This window comes from Mercenaria mercenaria, chromosome 4, assembly GCF_021730395.1.
Source record: "Mercenaria mercenaria strain notata chromosome 4, MADL_Memer_1, whole genome shotgun sequence".
Lineage (NCBI taxonomy): Eukaryota > Metazoa > Mollusca > Bivalvia > Venerida > Veneridae > Mercenaria > Mercenaria mercenaria.
Genome location: NC_069364.1, coordinates 27,970,714 through 27,993,598, shown reverse-complemented (window position 1 = coordinate 27,993,598; position 22,885 = coordinate 27,970,714). Strand labels below are relative to the sequence as shown.

General features: G+C 35.2%; 1 protein-coding gene across 1 annotated transcript; it reads left to right on the top strand.

The window, feature by feature from the left end:
- Positions 1 to 11,943: 11,943 nt before the first annotated feature.
- Positions 11,944 to 16,122, top strand: LOC123551313 (uncharacterized). The gene is made up of 2 exons (XM_045340157.2): positions 11,944 to 12,348; positions 13,844 to 16,122. Exon 2 carries the CDS (start codon positions 13,851 to 13,853, stop codon positions 15,594 to 15,596), a length of 1,746 nt encoding a protein of 581 aa, XP_045196092.2. The 5' UTR covers positions 11,944 to 12,348; positions 13,844 to 13,850; the 3' UTR covers positions 15,597 to 16,122.
- Positions 16,123 to 22,885: the final 6,763 nt, after the last annotated feature.

The window sequence follows — 22,885 nt, the reverse complement described above, 5'->3', positions numbered from 1 at the left end:
TAAAGCAGAGTGCAACAGACCACATAATATTCCCTGCATTTTTTTCACAGTTTTTTTCTTGCGAGTGTTCTGCCACACACCCCACCCATCATCCGGACTTCCACTGAAAAATTGTCTAAATACCTCCTCATTTGATCTTTTATTTGTTAACAGTTTTTAGTTATTGTTAAACTCTTTAATTGTAATGCTGAATTTTGCCAGGGATTTACATACTGTTTTAATTCAAAGGTACTATTCCTTGATTGGAAAGTTATATTATGTAAGTTTATAGTACATTTCAGTTAAGGTGGTGAATCAGTAATGACACTTAGCAATTTCAATGTGGTTATGTATTCATGTCGGGCTGTTTGGCATTGTTTTGACATAAATATAGCTGAACAAGCACATAAATTCCCAGAGTAACTAAAGAATGCAGAAACTGCATACAAAGACAACGTAATTCGACTGCTCTCATTACAGGTCCACCAACTTAGAAAATTTAAGTTAACAAATTTATTTTTGAGAAGATATTTCATTAGATAAAATATCATGTTATTATCTGTTACAGGTAAAATTAATAATTGTAATAATTTAGAAAATTTAACTTAGTAATCATCTTTGTATTTTGTTACCTTACTTTTGAATTGTATTTGTTTTTGAAAATAAGATACCTGTTATCCTTGTTGTTAACATATCAGTAAAAGCTATGCAGAATATACTGGGTACACTGTAACCCAGAAAAACACGTGTATGCAGGAATGTGTACACAACAAGCTCATTTGCATATATGTAGAAAGTGTACTACTAAATACACATGATCTGTTGTTAATTCATTTGTAATTGGTTTTATCCAGTGTGCTTCCAAAGTTATGTAGTATATTTCATGCACACAACATGCTTTTTATGCCCCACCAAAGGCAGACGGATGTTGTTTAGTATTGTCCATCTGGCTGTTTGTCCGTCCTTTGGTCTATCCATCCTTGTGTTTGTCCAAAGTTGAAAATGCTTATAATTCGGAAAGTGTTTCAGGTAGAATCACCAAACCTCAGACAATCATTAATTAGCAGATGGCATTTGCTCAGTTCTTGTTTTATCCCTTTTGACCAGGTAAAAGCAGTTATTCCCTTCGATTTGGTAAAAAAAATTGAAAATGCTTAAAATTCAAAACGTTTAAGCTAGAATCACCAAACTTCAAATAATTATTAATTATCATCACATATTGTATTATCCCCCTTGATCCAGTCAAATCACGGTTTTTACCCTTGTTTGGTTATAAAAATGAAAATGCTTTATAAATCGAACAGTATTACAGCTAGAATCATCAAACCTCATATAATTATCAATTAGCACCAGTCCTGACCTTTGCTCATATACTGTATTATCTCCCTTGACTCTCAAAGAAGAGTTTTCCCCCTTGATTTGGTAAAAAGTAGAGATTTTTGACTGTGTTAGTAACTTATTGATGGATCTTCATGAAACTTTACACAAATGTAGATCACTGTAGGGTGGTAATGCCCATTTAATTTTGTCAGGATCACTTCATTAACCAGAGTTATTGACCCTTTATTATTTTACAATAAAAAAAAAAATCCACATAACAAAAATTGCATTAATGGATCTTCATAACATTTAACACAAATGTAGATCACTATATTTCATCAGGATCTCTTCTGTAACTTTGTTACTGCCCATTGTTTTAAAATTTATAAATTCCCACAAAAAAAGTAACCCATTGATGGAACTTCATGAAACTTTATACAAATATAGATCCTTAAAGGGCAGAGCTTTTCTTCTTGATTTTGTAAAATATAGGAAGCAACAAACTGTTTCACATTCCTTTTGTACATAAGTTGTGTATAATATGTGGATTTTCAATATCTTTCAAAATATAGTTCCCTCATTCACAAAACAATTTTAACTTATCCGGCAAGGGACAAGGGATATAAATTCTCTGAATTTGCTTGTTTCATTTGTGTTAAGAGTTTTCTCTAGATGTTACTTTATTAGGGCTTTGCAACCAAGTATGGATCTGGATCAGACTGTATGTCTGTGCAGTCTGATCTGGATCCCTCCTGTTCCCTTATTAGTTGCATACATGTGCTGAAACTGAGAAACGACCAGTATGGATGTCGAAATGAACAAACAGTATGGATGTGGGAATAAACAAATAGACAAGTATGGATGTATACTGAAATGGCACCTTGCTGCGCTGAAAGCCATAATATTGTTTCTTCCATAGCAGTGTTCATATGCTCCTTGAAAAATTTAGTTTCTGCCGTTCCATCAAGAAAATCCATTTTCTACTGTTTCTGTGGGCATTACTCTTTGAGCGGCCCTTAACGCCTGTTATTTTTGTACATGTATTTTACAGAGGCTTCATTTTATTCATCAGTTATTATTCACATTATTTGATTTGTAAATAAAAATGGCAACTAGTAGGCGTGGCTAGTTTTCAAAAATGTTAATATACTTGTTTTAGCTGTGAAACTCTGGAGAATAATCTGGCACTGTTGTAGCTATCCTGTTTTAAGTTATTCTTTGGTATGCGTAGCAATTATAAATTCAGTTATAAATTTGAATAATACAGCCAGAGGTTGATTGAATATCTTGGGTTAAGATAAAAAGTCAAACTGAGAAAATATTGGGTTTTGCTTTTTTAAAAAAAGTAACTTGGGCATCTTTCAAAAATATTGATTGGAAAATAGTGTTCGCTGTAACATGTTCTGTCAAATGGAAAACAAAATTTGAAATTTATTTAACAGTTGACCCAGCCTTAGTGGATGCCTGTAGTAAGCAGCGACTTGCCTGAAGCAGCCAGTCAAGATTACTTTGCAACTTTATTCTTTGTTCTGATTTCAGCCAGATTGAAGCAGCTACATGCCTTTAGCATCCACATTATTCAAAGCGTTGAACTCTTAGCCTGCAAAATTTCTAAAATGGACTGGTCCATCATTCAATTTGAGCAATTCCATTTATTATTCGAAGAGGGGTTCACTGAAAATTTGCTGACTGAAAAGCGAACAGTGCAGACCATGATCAGCCTGCATGGATGTGCAGGCTGATCATGGTCTGCACTGGTCACAAAGGCAGAATCACCTGCCACCAGCAGGCTAAAGGTTAATGTATGACAACATTTCAGTTTTTATCTATTTAATATTACATATCACAGAAGTTGTTTGTAAAACAAAACTATATAGATTATTGATATTAAATACAGTATAAGTACACAAAATAAAGAGTTTAAAATGTCAAGCTTTAAACCAGAATCTCTCTTTATTAATGAGCCATTCTAATTTATATTAATACATGTATACTTTCTTTTGTCATTAAGTTTATTTTGTTTATCTAGTTTATCTATAGTTTTTGTATTCAATTAAATAAAAGTTTATCTGAAAGTTATTGTTGTAACTTAGATCCAGGTATTACCAAACGCGCAATCCAATTCCCACTGGGAATACGCTTAAAATGGGTTGTGCGGCTTCCGGTGCTGGTGTTGCGCATCAATATATACAAAATTGAGGTAGGTGGGTTTTTGTTTTTGTAAATAATGACACATTTACGAGTGTTTTCGAAAAAAGCAAAATGCTATTCGACACAAAAATGAACAAAGATCATATGTTTGAAATACCAAATTATTAATTTAAGAATCTGCCCTGATATCACGAAAACTCTGCTGACTGTAACTGTCAAAAAGTATGGAATCGCGTAAAAAGCTAATTTTCTAACTCTTGTGCCTTTTTACCAGAAATGTGACGCTTCTAATGATCAAACACGTGTAAAACAGTCACGAATATTACATATACTTGAATTAAATGTTGCTTTTGGGGAAAGATTGGCAAAAAAACCAATTGGGAATGGTGTTATGCCCCGGGAATGGAGTTGCGCGTATACATTATGATGTATAGGAGCAGCTCCATTCCCGGTGCGCAACCCCATCCCCAATGATTTTTTGTCAATTATGTCCCCGTAAGCAGGATTTGAAGCAAATGATTTTGATATCCGTTACTTCATAACAGTTGAGTTATCATAAAAAGCATCAGATGTACTTAGATTAGGCATATGAAGTCAGAAACTGCTATTTTTGTTGGTTTCATACTTTTTTCACGCTTCGTGTTGCCAGAATTTTTGTGACAATAGAGCCGAATCATAAATTACAAACCAGATATTTTACATATATGATGTATCATCATATTTGTGTCGAATAGCATTTTCCTTTTTTCGAGAAAAATTATTCTTGTCTCATACTAAGCAAAATCATAACTTCACATACCTTAATTTCGTCTTTTTTACGCGCAACACCAGCACCGGACGTCGCGCAACCCATTTTAAGCGTATTCCCAGCGGGAACTGGATTGCGCATTTACCACCCGTGCCAAAGTGGAATCCTTCTGGTTATATTTTTAGCCCACCATCATCAGATGGTGGGCTATTCAAATCACTCTGCGTCCGTGGTCCATCGTCCTTCCGTCCGTCCGTCCGTCCGTCAGTCCGTCCGTCCTTCTGTCCGTTAACAATTTCTCGTTATCGCATCTCCTCAGAAACTACCGGGGGGATTTTAACCAAACTTTGTCAGAATGATGTATTGGTACCCTAGTTGTGTCCCCCTGAAAATCAGACTGGTTCAACAATTTTTTAGTGAGTTATGGCCCTTTGTTTATTTCTATAATTTACATAGATTTATATAGGGAAAAACTTTGAAAATCTTCTTGTCCAAAACCACAGAGCCTAGGGCTTTGATATTTGGTATGAAGCATCATCTTGTGGTCCTCTACCAAGATGATTCAAATTATTTCCTTGGGGTCTAATATGGCCCCGCCCCTGGGGTCACATGGTTTATATAGACTTATATAGGGAAAAACTTTGAAGAACCTCTTGTTCAAAACCACAGGGCCTAGGGCTTTGATATTTTGTACATGACATCATCTAGTGGTCTTCTACTAAAATTGTTCAAATTATCCCCCTAGGGTCAAATATGGCCCCGCCCCAGGGGTCACATGGTTTACATAGACTTACATAGGGAAAAACTTTGAAAATCTTCTAGTCCAAACCACAAAGCCTAGGGCTTTGGCATTTGTAATGTAGCATCATCTAGTGGTTCTCTACCAAGTCTGTTCAAATTATCCCCCTAGGATCAAATATGGCCCCGCCCTGGGGGGTCACATGGTTCATATAGACTTATATAGGGAAAAGATTTTAAAATCTTGTCAGTAACCTACAACATTCAAATTTGGACCACATGTATGGTTTTGAGTGGCAAGATGAACCTTGACATGAGTTGACCTTGATTTTGACCTAGTGACCTACTTTCACATTTCTGTAGCTACTGCCTTCAAATTTGGACCACATGCATAGTTTTGTGCACTGAAACAAACTTTGACCTTGACATTGACCTAGTGACCTACTTTCACATTTTTGAAGGTACAGGCTTCAAATTTGGACCACATGCATAGTTTTGTGTTCTGAAATGGAATTTGACCTTGATTTTGACCTACTGACCTACTTTCACATTCCTCAAGCTACAGCCTTCAAATTTGGACCACATGCATAGTTTTGTGTACCAAAACAAACTTTGACCTTTACATTGACCTAGTGACCTACTTTCACATTTTTGAAGGTACAGGCTTCAAATTTGGAACACATGCATAGTTCTGTGTTCCGAAATAAAATTTGACCTTGATTTTGACCTAGTGACCTACTTTCACATTTCTCAAGCTACAGCCTTCAAATTTGGACCACTTGCATAGTTTTGTGTACCGAAATGAACTTTGACCTTAAGATTGACCTAGTGGCCTACTTTCACATTTCTGTAGCTACAGGCTTCAAATTTAGACCACATGCATATGATTGTGTACCGAAACAAACTTTGACCTTGACATTGACCTAGTGACCTACTTTCACATTTTTAAAGGTACAGGCTTTAAATTTGGACCACATGCATAAATTTGTGTTCTGAAGTGTAATTTGACCTTGATTTTGACCTAGTGACCTACTTCCACATTTCGTCCTTGAAATTGATCTAGTGACCTACTTTCACATTTCTCAAGCCACAGCTTTCGAATTTGGACCACATGCACACTGTTGTGTACGGAAATGAAATTTGACCTTGAGCTAGTCAGTAAGTCTTGAAATTTGGAACACTCAAAAATGGCACATTGGTGGGCGCCAAGATCACTCTGTGATCTCTTGTTATTTTTGTGGTTGTTATATTTTCACTAATATTGACAAACATAAAGCATGAAGATACTCTGATTATTTAGCCAACTAGTCAGTTTTCTCAATATTGACTAATTCAAGGGGCATTACTGAGTACATGGAGACTTAGACAGCTGGTTATCAAACTTGGCAGAGATATGCCCATAAACAGTATGACCAAGTTTGGTGAACATAAGATTAGAACTACTAAATTAAGAGAGCACAGTCACTCTGACAGGTTTCTCAATTTTTAGTAATTCAAGGGCCATAACTCCACAGCATCTAGGACAATCTAGCTAGTTATCGACCTTGACTGAGATACTATGCCTGTAAATATTATGATCAAGCTTGATGAACATTAGACGAGAACAACAGGAGTTAAGAGAGCAGACTCGTCAAAAACATTGTTAACCATCTAGCGGCCACATTTTCTACTTGATTATCATATTAAATCTCATAACAGCATGCTTGACTGTTTTAAAGCTTTTCAATAGATTTTCTATCTAGGTCAAGGTATTTTGTCAAATTTCATGTAAGTTATGGGACTGATTACACCCAACATCTATGTGAGGTTTCACCAAGTATCTGTATCAGTATTGCAGGTAGAAATTTCAATGCAAAACTTAAAACCTAAACTTTCCAAATGCAAAGGACCTCAACTTTGCCAAAATACAATTCAGAGTTAAAGGACATGCAGGCGCGTAGCTGGGGCATTTTTCATAGTATGCAGAGGTAATATGGGGATCGTGGTATCCACCCTTTGATTACTTTTTAATGTATGAATGGCAAATGGTACATAATTAAGCATGTATTTGAAGCCAAAATATTGCACAAATAACTTATTCTTTCTCATTTATGTTATATAAAATGCATTGTTTTACTAGGACTTCGTGTAATATTGCATGTGTAATCTGTGGTTCATGTGCATGTGTGCAACTTTTTATTTAAAACAGATGGTTCGTGGTAATACAGTTTCAAACTATCATTATGATTAAATATATTATTTAAGGGATATGTCTATAAGTATATTTACCACAGTTGTTAAAGGAATTTGGCCATTATAAACTCAAGCTTTGCTATCGTGATCCTGCGCTTCACGTATCGCCTGCCCATGATGGAGAAGCGTGAAACGCAAAATGACGATGGCGAAGGGCGAGATCACGATGGTGCAGTGCGAAATTCTGAAATTTCCACGATTTCACGTGTAGCCATCGTGATCTCTTGCTAAGCCAGCATGATTTTGCGCTTTGAGCTTCATGCACTGCTTCCTATAGGGATATGTGAAGCAACGACGGTGAAATACGAGATTGCAAAATGTCAGCAATTTTGTGCTTCGCTTTCGTGTATCACCTACGCATGTTAGCGGAGCGCGAAGAGCAAAATAACGGTGGTGAACCGTGAGATCAAGATGACGAAGTATTAAGAAAATTATGTGATATTGTGTTTAGCCATCATGGTCCACCACTTGGCTTATCACTTGCGCATGATGGAGAAGCACAAATTACAAAATTATGATAATGAAGTGCGAGATTACAATGGCAAAGCGCAAAATTACAAAAAAATCATGCTTGGTCACTGTGATCTCGGCTTCGCCATTGTAATTTCATGCTAGCGAAATTAGTGTATACAGTTAACTTCAGATATAACAAACACAGTTATGATGAATTTACGGTAAATTTTCTTTTATAAGGACAATTTAAAATGCCCCTATTTCAGCCCTTCTTTGATTTATGTAAAACAAAACGGTTACAACAAGCATGGTTATGAGAAAGTATTGGTAATAAGGAAAATATTTCCATGTCCCAAGGTTAAAATATACATTGATATAACATATATCACGCTATAGCAACCCAAAAAAGTAATTTTTAGGAGTTTCATAAAGGCTTTAACAATAGCATTGGGTAGACATTTTACTAACATATTGATTCGTTAAACAAATAATTAAAACATAGCGTGATTGTTGATATATCTCAATGACATTTAAAACCAATTATTACACTAAGTCTTGATCTGATATTTTTAAGACTGTTGTATAAGGTTTTCTCAAATATAATTGCATACAATTTAGTTACCTGTAAGGCCATTGAAAATTATATTATCATCAATGATAAAGAAGATATTCATCTCATTATGAACTTTAATGTCGTACGACTTGTCCCGGTGCCATAACCGGGTAATAGCATTGGATTTTAATTTGGTGCAATTATTTGATTTCTATAGGATTTTATTTTCTACAACAGTGTGACCATGGAATGATTGATGATTGTATATACATTTAAGTATATATCAGATATTCTATGTCGTCTGAAAACAACTAATGATTATTATGTGTATACAATAAGTCTGCAGTATTATAGAAAATAGCCTATTCCAAATTTATTTTAGGCTTGTAAGCCAAGATTTGCTATACTTACTGTGTAATTCAGTTTGCTATACAAAAAACGCCTTCAAGGAACTTGTTAACTATATGTTTAACAAACACATTTTGCATGTCTAGATGAGTTTTTTATAACCAGGGTACACTCTACTTTAAAATTAAATTAAAAGAATATGAAGTAAGCAATGATTACATATGTAGCAATCTCCGTTTTATGATAGAGACTTCATATATTGCACCAAAAGAAATTAGCCAATTCGATTTTGAATGCTTGCTAGATTTTCACTACGCAGCTGCGTATCTGCGTAATAGCAGCTACACGCCTGACATGCACCTTTTACTATGTGTTATACACCTTGATAACTTGTTAAGTTTTGATTAAATATTTGCATTGACTTCAGAGAGAGAAATTTGCATGAAAAACTTCAACCTGTATTTCTTATGTCGAAGAAAGAGAATAATTTTGTTGAAATTCATGTAAGAGTTATAGGGGTTGATGCTGCGAAAGATGAGAATGAAGCTTTAATCTAGCATCTGCTAATGTATTATCTGCAATGGTTAAAAACACGGTATTGTACTCTGAAGATTTCTAAATTGAAATGGCATAACTTTGCAAATACTGTAGATATAATGTACATTGTCACTATGAGCAAGTACAGCATGTTTTAATTTAATATTTTGAGTAATGTAGAGGATACTGGACTTTATTAAAATTGTAACCAAAGCCAAAAAAGGGAACATAATTCTGAAAATATTACAGGTAGAGTTACACAACTTGTCACACTAATGAACATTGTTATCATAAGCAAGTACATTAAGCTTCAGTAATGAGGAAGATATTGGACTTTATAAAAAAATTTAACCAGCATGATGCCAGCCTTTCCTGTAGTGAATAATGCAGCTATTCCTAATCAAAATGTAAACAAGAGCTTGTAGAACACGAAATTCCCTTCTTGAAGCATTCAGTAACTACACTTGGAACAGAAGTTGTTTTGTAATTGTGCATTAGACATTTGACGTACTGACCTAAAATCAATAATTATGGGTTATTTCCAGTCATAAGTGGCCTCTGTATCAAATGTGATCTTAAACCAAAGCATTCCCTAGATTTTTGGCAAAAAAAATTCTACTTTTGCAGGTCACTGTGACATTGACCTTTGACCTACTGACCTCAAAATCAATAGGGGTCACCTGCTGGTCATGATCAACCTCCCTATGAAGTTTTGTGATCCTAGGCCTAAGCATGCTCAAATTATCATCCGTTTCGGGTCACTGTGACAATGACCTTTGATCTAATGACCTCAAAATCAATAGGGGTCATCTGATGGTCATGACCAACTTCCCTTTTAACATTCATGATCCTAGACCCAAGCATTCTTGAGTTAACATCTGTAAACCCAATACCTGTTCTGGGTCAGTTTGAGCTTGACCTTTTATCTACTGACCTCAAAATCATCTGTGAGTAATGGTCAACCTTCCAATTAACTTTCATGATCCTAGGCCCAAGTGTTTTTGAGTTATCATCCGGAAACCGATTGGTCTGCATGCTGACCAACAGCCTGACCGACATCTGCAAAACTATATACCGGTACTCCTGATTCTTTGAAGGGGTTTGGGGAAGAGGGGCATAAAGGTGCCATGATTTTTTTAATGGTTTTTCTTCTTTGTTTCATTTCCTTTCATACTATTTACTGTAAAATAATTTAATTTTGTGGGCATGAAATTTCGTGGTCTGTTGGAATTACAGTACAACCTCTCCAGAGCAGCCCTCTCTTAAACAGCAATCTCTTTAACAAAAACCTCTCTATAACAACATCATCAAACTTTCCCTAAGCTGAAATATATTATCAGATTTACCTCTCTAGAACAAAAACCTCTACATAACAGTCAATATTTGTATCTCCGAAAGGTTGTTGCTCTACAGAGGTTGCAATGTAGTTTGACCAAAAAAATAAAAAGGCCAACCTACAGTGGATATTTAAATTAATCTTAGCTATATTCAGCATCAATCAAGATATAAATTTGAACATTTTAACCCAGTTTTCCCTCCTTATTTGCCAAATATTTATTTAGGCCCTGATAAATTAATTACTTGATTATCGTTCCTGCCTTTGATTTTTCATGTCACTTGACTCTTTTTATTGTTAGAAAATACTAATTTTTTTTTCAATTTTGATATATTCAAGGTGAGCTTTTTTGACCGCTCAATGTCCATCGTCCGTTGTGTCGTGTATCAACAATTTGTAAAAAAAAATCTTCTTCAAAACCACCAGCCAGATTCAAACCAAACTTCACAGGAATGATCCTTGGGTGGCCCCCTTTCAGAATTGCCCCAAAAAATTGAAATCCATGCAGAATGTTGGTTGCCATGGCAACCGAAAGAAAACTATTTAGAAAATAATCATCTTATCAGAAACTGGGTCATGTGGGGTTGACATCTAGGTCAGTAGGCCAGATCAAAGGCAAATCTTGCTAACATTCTAAAGACCACAATTTAAGTTTCAAATTCATGAGAATTGGTCATTATATTTATCTTGATGACCTCTAGGTCAAGTTGAAATATGGGTCATGTTGGGTCATCCAGTCAAAATAAAAGGGAAAGATTGATAACTCCAGAGACAATGTTTATGACCCTATCTTCATGAAACTTGGTCAAAATAATGATCTTGGTGATCTTTAGCCCAAATTTGAATCTGGATCATCTGGGGTCAAAAACTAGATCACCTGTTAAAAGCTTTGTGAATGTAATAGGGGCTGCTAAGACAGTGCGCTCGACTTTTCTCAGTGCTTGACTCTGAATTAGAGCTTTGCCAGTAAAAAAAAAATCCAAGTTAAAAACAGACATAACTCTGTCAAAATTCAGATAAGAGTAATGGGGATTGTTTCTTCTAGTGTAGACTTTGATAGTAAATAACTATTTTAAGGTTCAAGTCAAAAGCTTTAATAGTGATATTTGACTTTATCAAATATTTTAACAAAAAATTCTAAGTTGAAAAGGGGCATAATTCTGTCAAAATTCAAATCAGGGTTATGGGGTTTGTGTCTCCTGGTGACTAGACTATGATGGTAAATAAGTATTCTAAGTTTCAAGTCAATAGCTTTGATAGTAACAGTGATATTTGACTTCATCAAAAATGTTAACAAAAAAAATCTAAGTTAAAAAGGGGCTTAATTCTGTCGAAATTAAAATCAGAGTTATTGGGATTGTTCCTGGAATAGACTTTGATAGTAAATAAGTGTTTTAAGTTTCAAGTCAGTAGCTCAGAAAGTAACGGAGATATTTGACTTTATAAAAAACTTTAACCAAACATTCTAAGTTAAAGGGGGCATAATTCTGTCAAAATTCAAACAGAGTTATGGAGATTGTTTCTTCTGGTGTAGACTTTGATAGTACTTAAGTATCTTAAGGTTCAAGTCAATAGCTTTGATAGTAACAGAGATATTTGACTGTATCAACAAGTTTAACCAACAGCGACGCTAACACTGACGCCGACACCGAGGCGAGTGCATAGCTCTACTTTTATCTTCGAAAAGTCGAGCTAAACAATCAAGCACAGTAAATATGAAAGCTTGTTACTTGAAAAAAATTAATAAACTCATAGATTGATACATATCAATTTCAAAACTTAATATTAAGATATTGTTTCGTAATATAACTTCTTAAACTTGTATATCAGTGTCACGACCAGGAAGTAATTTGATATGGTTATCACCAATAGAAACTGCAAAACAATAAACATCAGATAAAGATTACTACAGAGGATTATATACTTTAAACAAGAATAGGAAGTTCTCTAGTGGTATGTAATTTAAATTTTTATTTATATTTTAATATATGATTTAATAAGGCTTTAAGACGTGCAAAGTTTCATGATATTATGTGCGGATAATGTTATAAATGAGAGGACAATAATGTACATTGTACTGTATCAAACATGAACTAGTTCTAACCCGAAATAACCCAGTATCCCGTTTGACCAAAACTTCATTAAGACAAATATTCTGACCATGTTTTATGTAAATCAGGTAGGAAATGTGGCATTTTTAGCATAAATCAAGTTATCCCTGATTTAATCTAGTGACCTAGTTTTATACTCGAGTTAAAGTGTGAAGTTCAGTAAGAAAAAAAATGGTAATAAGGTTTTTCAATTATTTGTCTTGATGATCCAGTATCGAACCTGTCTGTGATTTCATATAAAGCATACCATATACAGTGAAAACCACATCATATACATGTATAAGCACTGCACATACAAGTAGAAGCACGTCATATACAGATGTATGCACATCATAAAGTGCTAAATCAACATCATAAGACAGCTATGGCGTTCCATACACAATATTTAAGATTCTTTTATATGCAATTTTTCATTTCATACCTGTGGCTCAGAGCCATTTTTTAAACAATCTACTGATCCTGTTATACTTTTAATTATTTTTAAAGCATGTTATTCAAACAATTTTATAAGTTCAAAACTTTAGGACAATGATTACAAATATGAAATCCTTATCAATGATCTGTTTTTAATTATTGTATCTCAGCCTCACTAGCTGTAATTAAGCATGGTTAACCTTTGTGTGTCCTACAGCAATGCTCTATTACTGTTAGGCATAAAAAAAATTGTTTGTTTCCAGTATCCCGACCTACCCTAAATTTTGGCCCGACCCTAAATGTTTTTAGAATATCTTAGAAGAGAATATTGGATAATATTTTTTTTCAACTTTTTAACAAAAAATTGCAAAACTGCACTTTTTATGCTTTGAACATGGTCAGTGATGTTAGAAATCAACTTAGTGATGCTCTAAAGGCATAATTCCCTGATTTGTATTTTTTTTGACACAAAAATAATTTCCGAAAAGGCTCCCTTAATAAGAAAAAAATTTAAAAAAAACATTTTTTCAGACCTATCTATCCTAATTGTTTTTAGCATGTTACCGGAAACAAAGAATTTTTTTAGGCCTTAGAGTCAACATTGATAAATCGTATCACTGTATTGAGAATGGACAAGAGCTGTCCGTAAGACAGCCAGTGCTCGACTATTTGAATTGTTGTCCCAGAAGCAGGAATATTACCCTAAATGTTAAAATATCTACAGTGTATATGCCTTTAAATGACAGCCATATGTACTTGTATGCAAAACTTTAACCAAGGTGTGACGCCGACGTCGACGTCAACACCATGGTGAGTAGAATAGCTAGACATTTCTTTATATAGTCTAGCTAAAATGATGAATAATACCAAGAATCAATTCCAAAATGAAAATTTACATGAAATATGTTTATTTTACATTTCAGTTTAGAAATGGCTGTCCCAGGAAAAAAGTTGCCGAAACATTTTTCTTTGTCAACTATGGGGTTTGATGAAGACTCTAAAGTTTACTGCCAGCCTTGCGACCGTGACGGTCCTAGACTTCCTGCCCATGGCTATTGTGCTGACTGCAAGGAGCATCTGTGCGAGACCTGCTTTATAGTTCACAAGAGACATACTCTTTCAAGGCATCATACCCTTCTAGATAAAAACAGCATGCCACAAAGCATTTCTTCAGTCTCTGTTCATCCAACACAGCCTGACAACTTCACCAAATCTTGCCCTAAACATACAAAAGAAATCATCAAGTTCTACTGTCAGAACCACAAAGCACTACTATGCAGTGTATGTGTTACACTTGAACACACTGGTGCATCTTGCAAAGTAAACTACATCCCCGATATTTCTGGTCAGGTCATAAACAGCAAAGAACTTCAAGACATTCTGAAAACTATGGCTACCATTACTGAGCAATGTCGCAAGAAATCAGAAGATTTGAAAAAAAATACTGCAAAGTCAAACAATTCTTTGACAGATGCATTGGCTGATATAACGAAGTTTCGGAAAGAAATAAACCAAAGACTAGATGAACTAGAAAGACAAGCTGAAAATGCATCAAAGACCATTCTACAAGAAAATAACAAGAACCAGAAAACAGTAGAAAGAACTTGTGATGATGTAACAAAATCTCTGAAGACATCATCTGACACCATTAAACATCTCAACACATCCAAACAAGCAGACAAACTTTTCATGGAGCTAAAATTAGCTCAGCAAATGGTCAAAGATTATGAGAAGCGTGTCCACCACCTAGCAGCATATGATGTCAAGGAGTACAACTTTAAAGAAAATAAAGTAATATCAACCCTCCTTGACAAGGAAAGGTCACTGGGTACATTCGCAGAGAAGTCATTAAAACAACCAAGGTCTCCTCTAGGTGTTGATATAAAATCCAGACAAACTTCACATCAGGGTGAAATCTGTGTCAAGACATCAAAAGATAAAGACAGATGCCATATAGAAGGAATAATTCTCTTTCCTCCTGATCTACTTATCATCACTGACAATGGTAACTCTGCTGTAAAAATGGTGGATACATGCAGTCAATCTGTTACTGATCAATTACAACTAGGTACTGGGCCATGGGATGTCACCTCAGTTACCAGTACAAAGTTTGCTGTCACACTTCCTGACAAACAAAAGATTCAGTTTATATCAATCTCCTCAAACAAACTCAGGAAGAAACAAAATCTGAAGGTTGATGGAGTATGTTATGGTATAAGTTACTGTCAGGGGAAACTTGTTGTGTCATTTCAGAATCCTGCAAAACTCCAAATTCTTGATATCAATGGTACTGTACTGACAACAGACAAGAGCGAAAATATTTTCAGTCAGCCACTATATGTTACCACTAACACTAATTCTATCTATGTATCTGACTGGATGATGAAAACAATTACAAGGTTAAACTGGCAGGGTGAGGTGACTGGTAGTTACGGTGGTACGACTAGGCCTCGTGGTATAACACTGTCAGATGATGGTACAGTTCTTGTGTGTGACAAACATAGACATGTTATAGAAGAGATAGCAGGTGACTGTTCTACAGGAAAGGTTGTGTTGAAGGACCTCAATGGTCCCAGAGCTGCCTGCTGGTGTGCTGAAACATGTAAACTATACTTCAGCTGTATTACTGGCCAAGACAAACATGACAACTTTCTTCAGGTCTTCAAGCTATCATAACTAGAACAATACTCATCAACAGTATAACCAATGTGTACTGTAAAATAATTCATAATCATGGAGAACTAAGTTTCATTTACATCCCAATTGTGTCAGTTCATGACAAACAAAGATTATTCCTGTTTATTTTATCTTTAATGGTGCATGCCTCCAGATAAACAAATTTAAAGGATTTTTTTAAAATAGACTGCAGTTGGTATTCACTATTGAAAACAATAAACAAGTAATGTTTAAATAGATATTTTAATGTATATGACACAAAGTACAGCTAGATTCCTTTTAAATTTAATCAAATGTGAATACTTTGACTTGACACCTTCCAGAGTTTTCTACAAGTGCTTCTGTTTATCTGGAGTGTTATTGTAGATAAAGCTTATAAATATTAAACAAAATTCCGCTGCAATTACGTACCAAAAGATGTTTTCTAAATTTTTAAAATTTCAAGAAAAGTTGACATAATTCCAGAGGCATGTATCTTTAAACATTGAATCAATGAATTTTAAGTATAATAAAATAGCCATCTTGTTACCGTTGCTGTCATGATATTCTATCCTAACTAGAGCTATCACTAAAGGTGATGAATGTACCCCCCGCATGCACTGACACAGTACATTGCAATTTGACGCACACAAGATTGCATAATTATGTAGACAGTAATATGTATATAGACTGTATGTATACAGTATAGTAACAAAAAACAAAGTCCCATAACTATGCAGAATATTTATCTAAAAGAATGTAACATGCACCATGCACAACTAGGGTTGGTACTGATCACTTGTGTGAAGTTTCATTAAATTGTGTGCAAGGGTTTGGTAGATTAGGCACGCACAAGATTGCATATGCAGACTGTATGTACACAGTATGTTAACAAGAAACAAAGTTCCATAACTCTGCAATTTTTACCGCTGAAAGAACCTAACATGCCCCATGCACAACTACTGTTGTTACTGATCACTTGTGTGAAGTTTCATTAAATTGTGTCAAGGGGATGAGGAGAGATGGTGCGCACAAGATTGTGTCTATGTATATAGTATAGTAACGAAAAAACGAAGTCCCATAACTCTGCAATTTTTTTTTCTAAAAGATCCTAACATGCCCCATGCACAACTACTGTTGGTACTGATCACTTGTGTGAAGTTTTATTAAATTGTGTAAAGGGGATGAGGAGAGATGGTGCGCACAAGATTGTGTCTATGTACATAGTATAGTGACAAAAAAACAAAGTCCCATAACTCTGCAAATTTTTTTTCTGAAAGAACCTAACATGCCCCATGCACAACTACTGTTGTTACTGATCACTTGTGTGAAGTTTCATTAAATTGTGTCAAGGGGATGAGGAGAGATGGTGCGCACAAGATTGTGTCTATGTATATAGTATAGTAACAAAAAAACGAAGTCCCATAACTCTGCAAATTTTTTTTCTAAAAGATCCTAACATGCCCCATGCACAACTACTGTTGGTACTGATCACTTGTGTGAAGTTTTATTAAATTGTGTAAAGGGGATGAGGAGAGATGGTGCACACAAGATTGTGTCTATGTACATAGTATAGTGACAAAAAAACAAAGTCCCATAACTCTGCAAATTTTTTTTCTAAAAGAACCTAACATGCCCCATGCACAACTACTGTTGGTACTGATCACTGGTGTGAAGTTTCATTAAATTCTGTCAAGGGGATAAGGAGAGATGGTGCGCACAAGATTGCATCTACGGACAGACGGACAGACAGACAGACAGACAACCTGAAACCAGTATACCCCCACTTACAACTTTGTTGTCGGGGGGTACAATAATTTAAATGATTTAACATAATTGCAAATACCAAATGTACTATTGCTAGTTATCTCTGTAATTGTATTCTGTAAGAAAGTCTCCCAGTATTCATACTCGAGAACTGTTTATATGTGTAATATCTTCAGCTGGTTAAATGTCTGTACATATGCCTACTATCAAAGCTAGAGCTGTCACAGGAGTGACGAATTATACCCTCATAACATGGCCTTGTCACAGAAGTAAGCCAATGTCAAAGTCGAACTTGTCCTATATTTGATGATATTACACCCGTGTAACAAAAATTATTTAAATCTGCCAACCCTGCAAAAAAGTTCTACGGGTCTAGGTCACTGTGACCTTGAGCTTTGATCTACTGACCTCAATATTAGTAGGGGTCATCTGCTTGTCATGATCAACCTTCCTTTTTGAAATAAAATACGATTAAAACTTTGGTAATTTTCAATAATTCAAGAGCCATAACTGTAAAGAGTCTGGCCCAAAGTAACTATACTTATTGAACTTGCCGTAGAACATATATTGTATAAGTCTGGTAGACAGTAAACCCAAACAAAGACATAACCAGTTCTAACAACCAGGTTAGAAAGTTCAAGAATAAGCTATTTATAGTAGCAACATGTAAATTCGATTAATTGTTATCCCCCGCCGAATGGGTTTGTGTCCAGGAATGGCAAAGAAATATATCAGGCAAAAAGTTAAGGATGTTACTAACAAGCAAATAATTTCATTACATTTGAACTTAAAAGAACACAAGTGCTTAAGAGAGCACAATCAAGTAAGAAAGATTTTTGTGGGGGTGGTGGTAGTGACTGGGTGAGGGATCAAAACTTCACATGTTGATAATAAATATTGATGGAATATAAACAAGAGCACCGCCTTGCGGGTGCAGACGCTCATCTCATTTTTTTGTCTACGTATAAAAGAAATATTGTCCTACCTGATATTTTCTAAGTCCAAAAGGGGCCATAATTCTCACAAAAAGCAGGATGGAGTTATGTGTCTTACTGTACAGCATCAGCTATTGATGTTGAACAAGTTTTGCAAGTTTTAAAGCAGTAGCTTTGATAGTTTAGGAGAAAAGCTGACCTAAATACAAAACTTAACCAAGAAATCTAATTTTCTAAGTGCAAAAGGGGCCGTATAATTCTTGCAAAAAGCAGGATGGAGTTATGTTTCTTGCTGTATAGAGTCAGTTTTTGATGGTGAACAAGTGTTGCAAGTTTAAAGCAATAGCTTTGATAGTTTAGGAGAAAAGCTGACCTAAATACAAAACTTAACCAGGCAACACCGATGCCAATGCCGATCAAGCAATGACAATAACTCATCATTCTTCTCAGACAAGGTCATTGACCCTAAAGCGCTCACCTGTGTACAAGGCTTCAAGTGTGTTTGTATTAGTAGAGAGTTAGGTTTCTTCTATTTTAGATTATATTATATACATTTCAGACACATTTTTGAACCCTAAGGGCAATAATTTGAATAATTACAGTAGAAATTACAAATTGATATCACATGCCAAATATCAAGGCCCTAGTCATTATTGATTCAGAGAACAAGATTATCAAAGTTTCTAATATAAAAGCCTATAGTAAGTACATGTCAGACACAGGGGCCTGGCCACTTTTTTTACATTAAGGTAATGATTTGGACAGGTATGGTAGAGAGTGAAACCCTTATATCAAATGTCAAATATCGAAGCTCTAGAGAAAAGGATTTTTAAAGTCTGCTAGCTAAAAACCTACTTATAAACCAAAAAGACTCATATGTTCAATGAACCGAAACCATTTGAAAAACGTTGAAAGAGGTCTACCAAGAAATCATTTGTGTAAAGTTTCATCAAAATCATTCTGTGGTTTTGGAGGAGATATTGCCTGAAGAAATTGTTGATGAAAAGTGACCACACCCTCTGGCGGCCATGTTTTTTGACAAATCAGAAAATTTGAACAAAATTTGTAGAAGGTCACACAAGAACCATTTGTGTAAAATTATTTTAAACTCCGGCAAGCAGTTTCACACACGAAGATTTTTTAAGTTTCCACCATATACATAGAGGGAAAAGTGACCACGCCCTCTGGCGGCCAAAATTTTTGACGAATCAAAATAATTTTAACAATCTTGGTAGAGGGTCACACCAGGACTATTTGTGTAAAATTATTTTAAAAGCAAGCTAGTACTTTCACACAAGAATATTTTTTATTAATTTCCACTATATACATATAGGGAAAAGTGACCATGCCTCTAAATGCAAAACTTAACCTAGAAATCTGAAATTTTCTAAGTCCAAAAGGGGCCATAATTCTTGCAAGAAGCTGGATGGAGTTATGTTTCTTGCTGTTCAGAGTCAGCTTTTGATGGTAAACAAGTGTTGCAAGTTTTAAAGCAGTAGCTTTAAAAGAATAGGAGAAAAGCTGACCTAAACATAACAAGAGGGTCATGATGACCCTGAATCGCTCACCTGAGTAATATGAGCCACATGTTTTAAATGGCACACTGATGCTAAAATATTAGAAAGTAGGTCAGTAGGTCACATTCATGGTCACTGAAAGTCGGTTTTAAGATCAGTGTGCAAAACTGTACATGTCATCCAAATTTCAAGGCTGTATCTTAAAAAACAGGAAAGTAGGTCAGTAGGTCAAGGTCACAGTCAAGTGACTCCTAATAGCTTGGGGTCATCAGGTAATTACAATCAAACAGTCTAGGATTTATGATCTGATAATTTATGAAGTATATATTCCTATATAATATAACTCATATAACAAGTGACCCCCAGGGTAGGGCCTCTTTTCACCCCAGGGGCATAATTTAAACAATCTTGTTAGAGATCCACTAGGCAATGCTACATACCTAATATCAAAGGCCTAGGCCTTGAACTTTCAGCCAAGAAGATTCTTATTTTTTTCCCCTATATAAGTCTATGTTAAATTTGGGACCGCCAGGGCAGGGCCTCTATTCACCCCAGGGGCATAATTTGAAAAATTTTGGTAGGGGACCACAAGGCAATGCTACATAAAAAATATCAAAGGCCTAGGTCTTGTGGTTTTAGACAAGAAGATTTTTAAAGTTCTTTCCTATATAAGTCTATGTAAAATTTGTGACCCCAGGGGTGGTGCCTCTTTTCATCCCAGGGACACAATTTGAACAATCTTCATAGAGGGCCATTAGATGATGTCACATGCCAAATATCAAGCCTTGCGGTTTTGGACAAGAAATTTGTTTAAGTTTTTCCTTTAGGTTGCCATGGCAGCCAGAGTTCTGCATGGAATTCAATTCTTTGAACAATTTTGAAAGGGAGCCATCCAAGGATCATTCCTGTGAAGTTTGGTGTAATTCTGCCCAGTGGTTTTCACGAAAAAGATTTTTTTAGAAATATGATGGATGCACGACGCACGCCGCACGACGGACATTGAGCGGTCACAAAAACTCACCATGAGCCTTTGGCTCAGGTGAGCTAAAAACTTAACCAGGCAATGTCAACGCCGCCAACACCGACACCAATCAAGTGATGGCAATTACTCATCATTTTTTTCCCCCAAAAAAATCAGATGAGCTAAAAATGAAAGAAAATTAATAAAATTCTACCAATTGGTTAGTTTGTTATGTACAAATATATTTGGAAGTTTAAACAATTAAAGGGAAAATAACTCTGAAGTTACTAAAGAAATCCTGAGGAAATTGAGTGTGCACTACCACATAAAGGTCATCTAAATTCAGTTTAAGTTTAACAGTTCTAGGTCAAATATGTCACAAGTTATGAAGCAGAAATTGCCATATTTATAGTACCCTTTATACTTAACACTAAAAACTACTAAGGGCCATAACTCTAGTGTTACTTGGGCAATCTGACTGAAACTTGACAGGCCACATTTCCCTATAGTGATGAACATATATATATTTTGTTTTTCTTAGTCCACAAAAAACTCCTTACAAGGTACAGATACCTTAAAATACACCTAAAAATTGGAAGTTAGATCTATGTTGTACCACTGAAAAGTTGTCTTGGTTTTCCCCTATGGCCAATTAAAAAAAAGTTACAATATGAGTTATTTATAGTAACAACAATTAAGTATGGGGCAGAAAATGTCAATTTTTACAATTTTGACCAAAATCCAAGGGCCATGACTCTTGATATACTGGTCCAAACTGACCGATTATCAAACTTTGCCTAGATTTTATAGAGATACACATTCTGTATAACTTATGTTTAGTTCTGATACAAAATAGTGTAGTTACCTAGCAGAAACTCAATTTGGGCAATTTTGACCAATTCAAGCGCTTTAACTCTAGAGATACTGGTCCAGACTGGCTGGTTATCAAACTTTGCCTAAATTTTATAAAGATAAACATTTTGTATAAGTTTGGTTCAGTTCTGATACAAAATACTCTAGTTATCGAGCAGACACTGTCAATTTTGGCATTTTTGACCAATTCAAGGGCCGAAACTCTAAGGTCAGAGACCACAATTCAAACAAGAGCTGTCAGATGACAGTGTGCTCGACTATTCGAAGAATTGATTGAAGAATGGGGTCAAAATATTACCACAGATATTTAGACAAAAGAAAAAAAAAGATTAGACAAACAATGGTCCTGTATTTGTGGATTTCGACAAGTCTTGCACTAAATGGCAATGTGTGAATTAATTTCAAAGTCCAAAAAGGGCCATAATTCAGCCAAAATAGTTGTCAAAGTTATGTACTCTTGCCTACAGATTGTTTAAAACAATATGTCAAATAGTTTTGACAAAACATGGACTTGTATGAAAACAGAACAAATTTCCAAGTCCAAAAAAGGCCATAATTCAGCCAGTATAGATGACAGAGTTATGTACTCTTTCCTACAGATAGAGACTATTATACTGAACAAGTGATAAAAGTTTCAAAGCCATATGTCAAACACTTTACACAAAATATTAACTGGTACGAAAAACTTAACCAAGATTTATGTACTCTTGCCTGTAACTGGACATGGTGATGGTAAACAGGTGTTAAAAGTTTCAAAGCTTTATCTCAAAAGACTTTGTCAAAATATGAACTGGAACGAAAAACTTAACCAAGATTTCTAAGTCAAAAAGGGCCATAATTCAGCCAAAATCCTTGATGGAGTTATGTGCGCTTGCCTATAACTGGACATGGTGATGGTAAACAAGTGTTGAAAGTTTCAAAGCTTTATCTCAAAAGACTGTCAAAATATAAACTGGTACAAAAAACTTAACCTAGATTTTTAAGTCAAAAGGGGCCATAATTCAGCCAAAATCCTTGATGGAGTTATGTACTCTTGCCTATAACTGGACATGGTGATGGTAAACAAGTGTTGAAAGTTTCAAAGCTTTATCTCAAAAGACTTTGTCAAAATATGAACTGGTACGAAAACTTTAACCATGATTTCTAAGTCAAAAGGGGCCATAGTTCAGCCAAAATCCTTGATGGAGTTATGTGCTCTTGCCTATAACTGGTCATGGTGATGGTAAACAAGTGTTGGAAGTTTCAAAGCTTTATCTC

What these genes read in the sequence shown, in the direction of transcription:
- LOC123551313 (XM_045340157.2), top strand. Translation starts at nt 13,851, where the DNA reads ATGGCTGTCCCAGGAAAAAAGTTGCCGAAACATTTTTCTTTGTCAACT.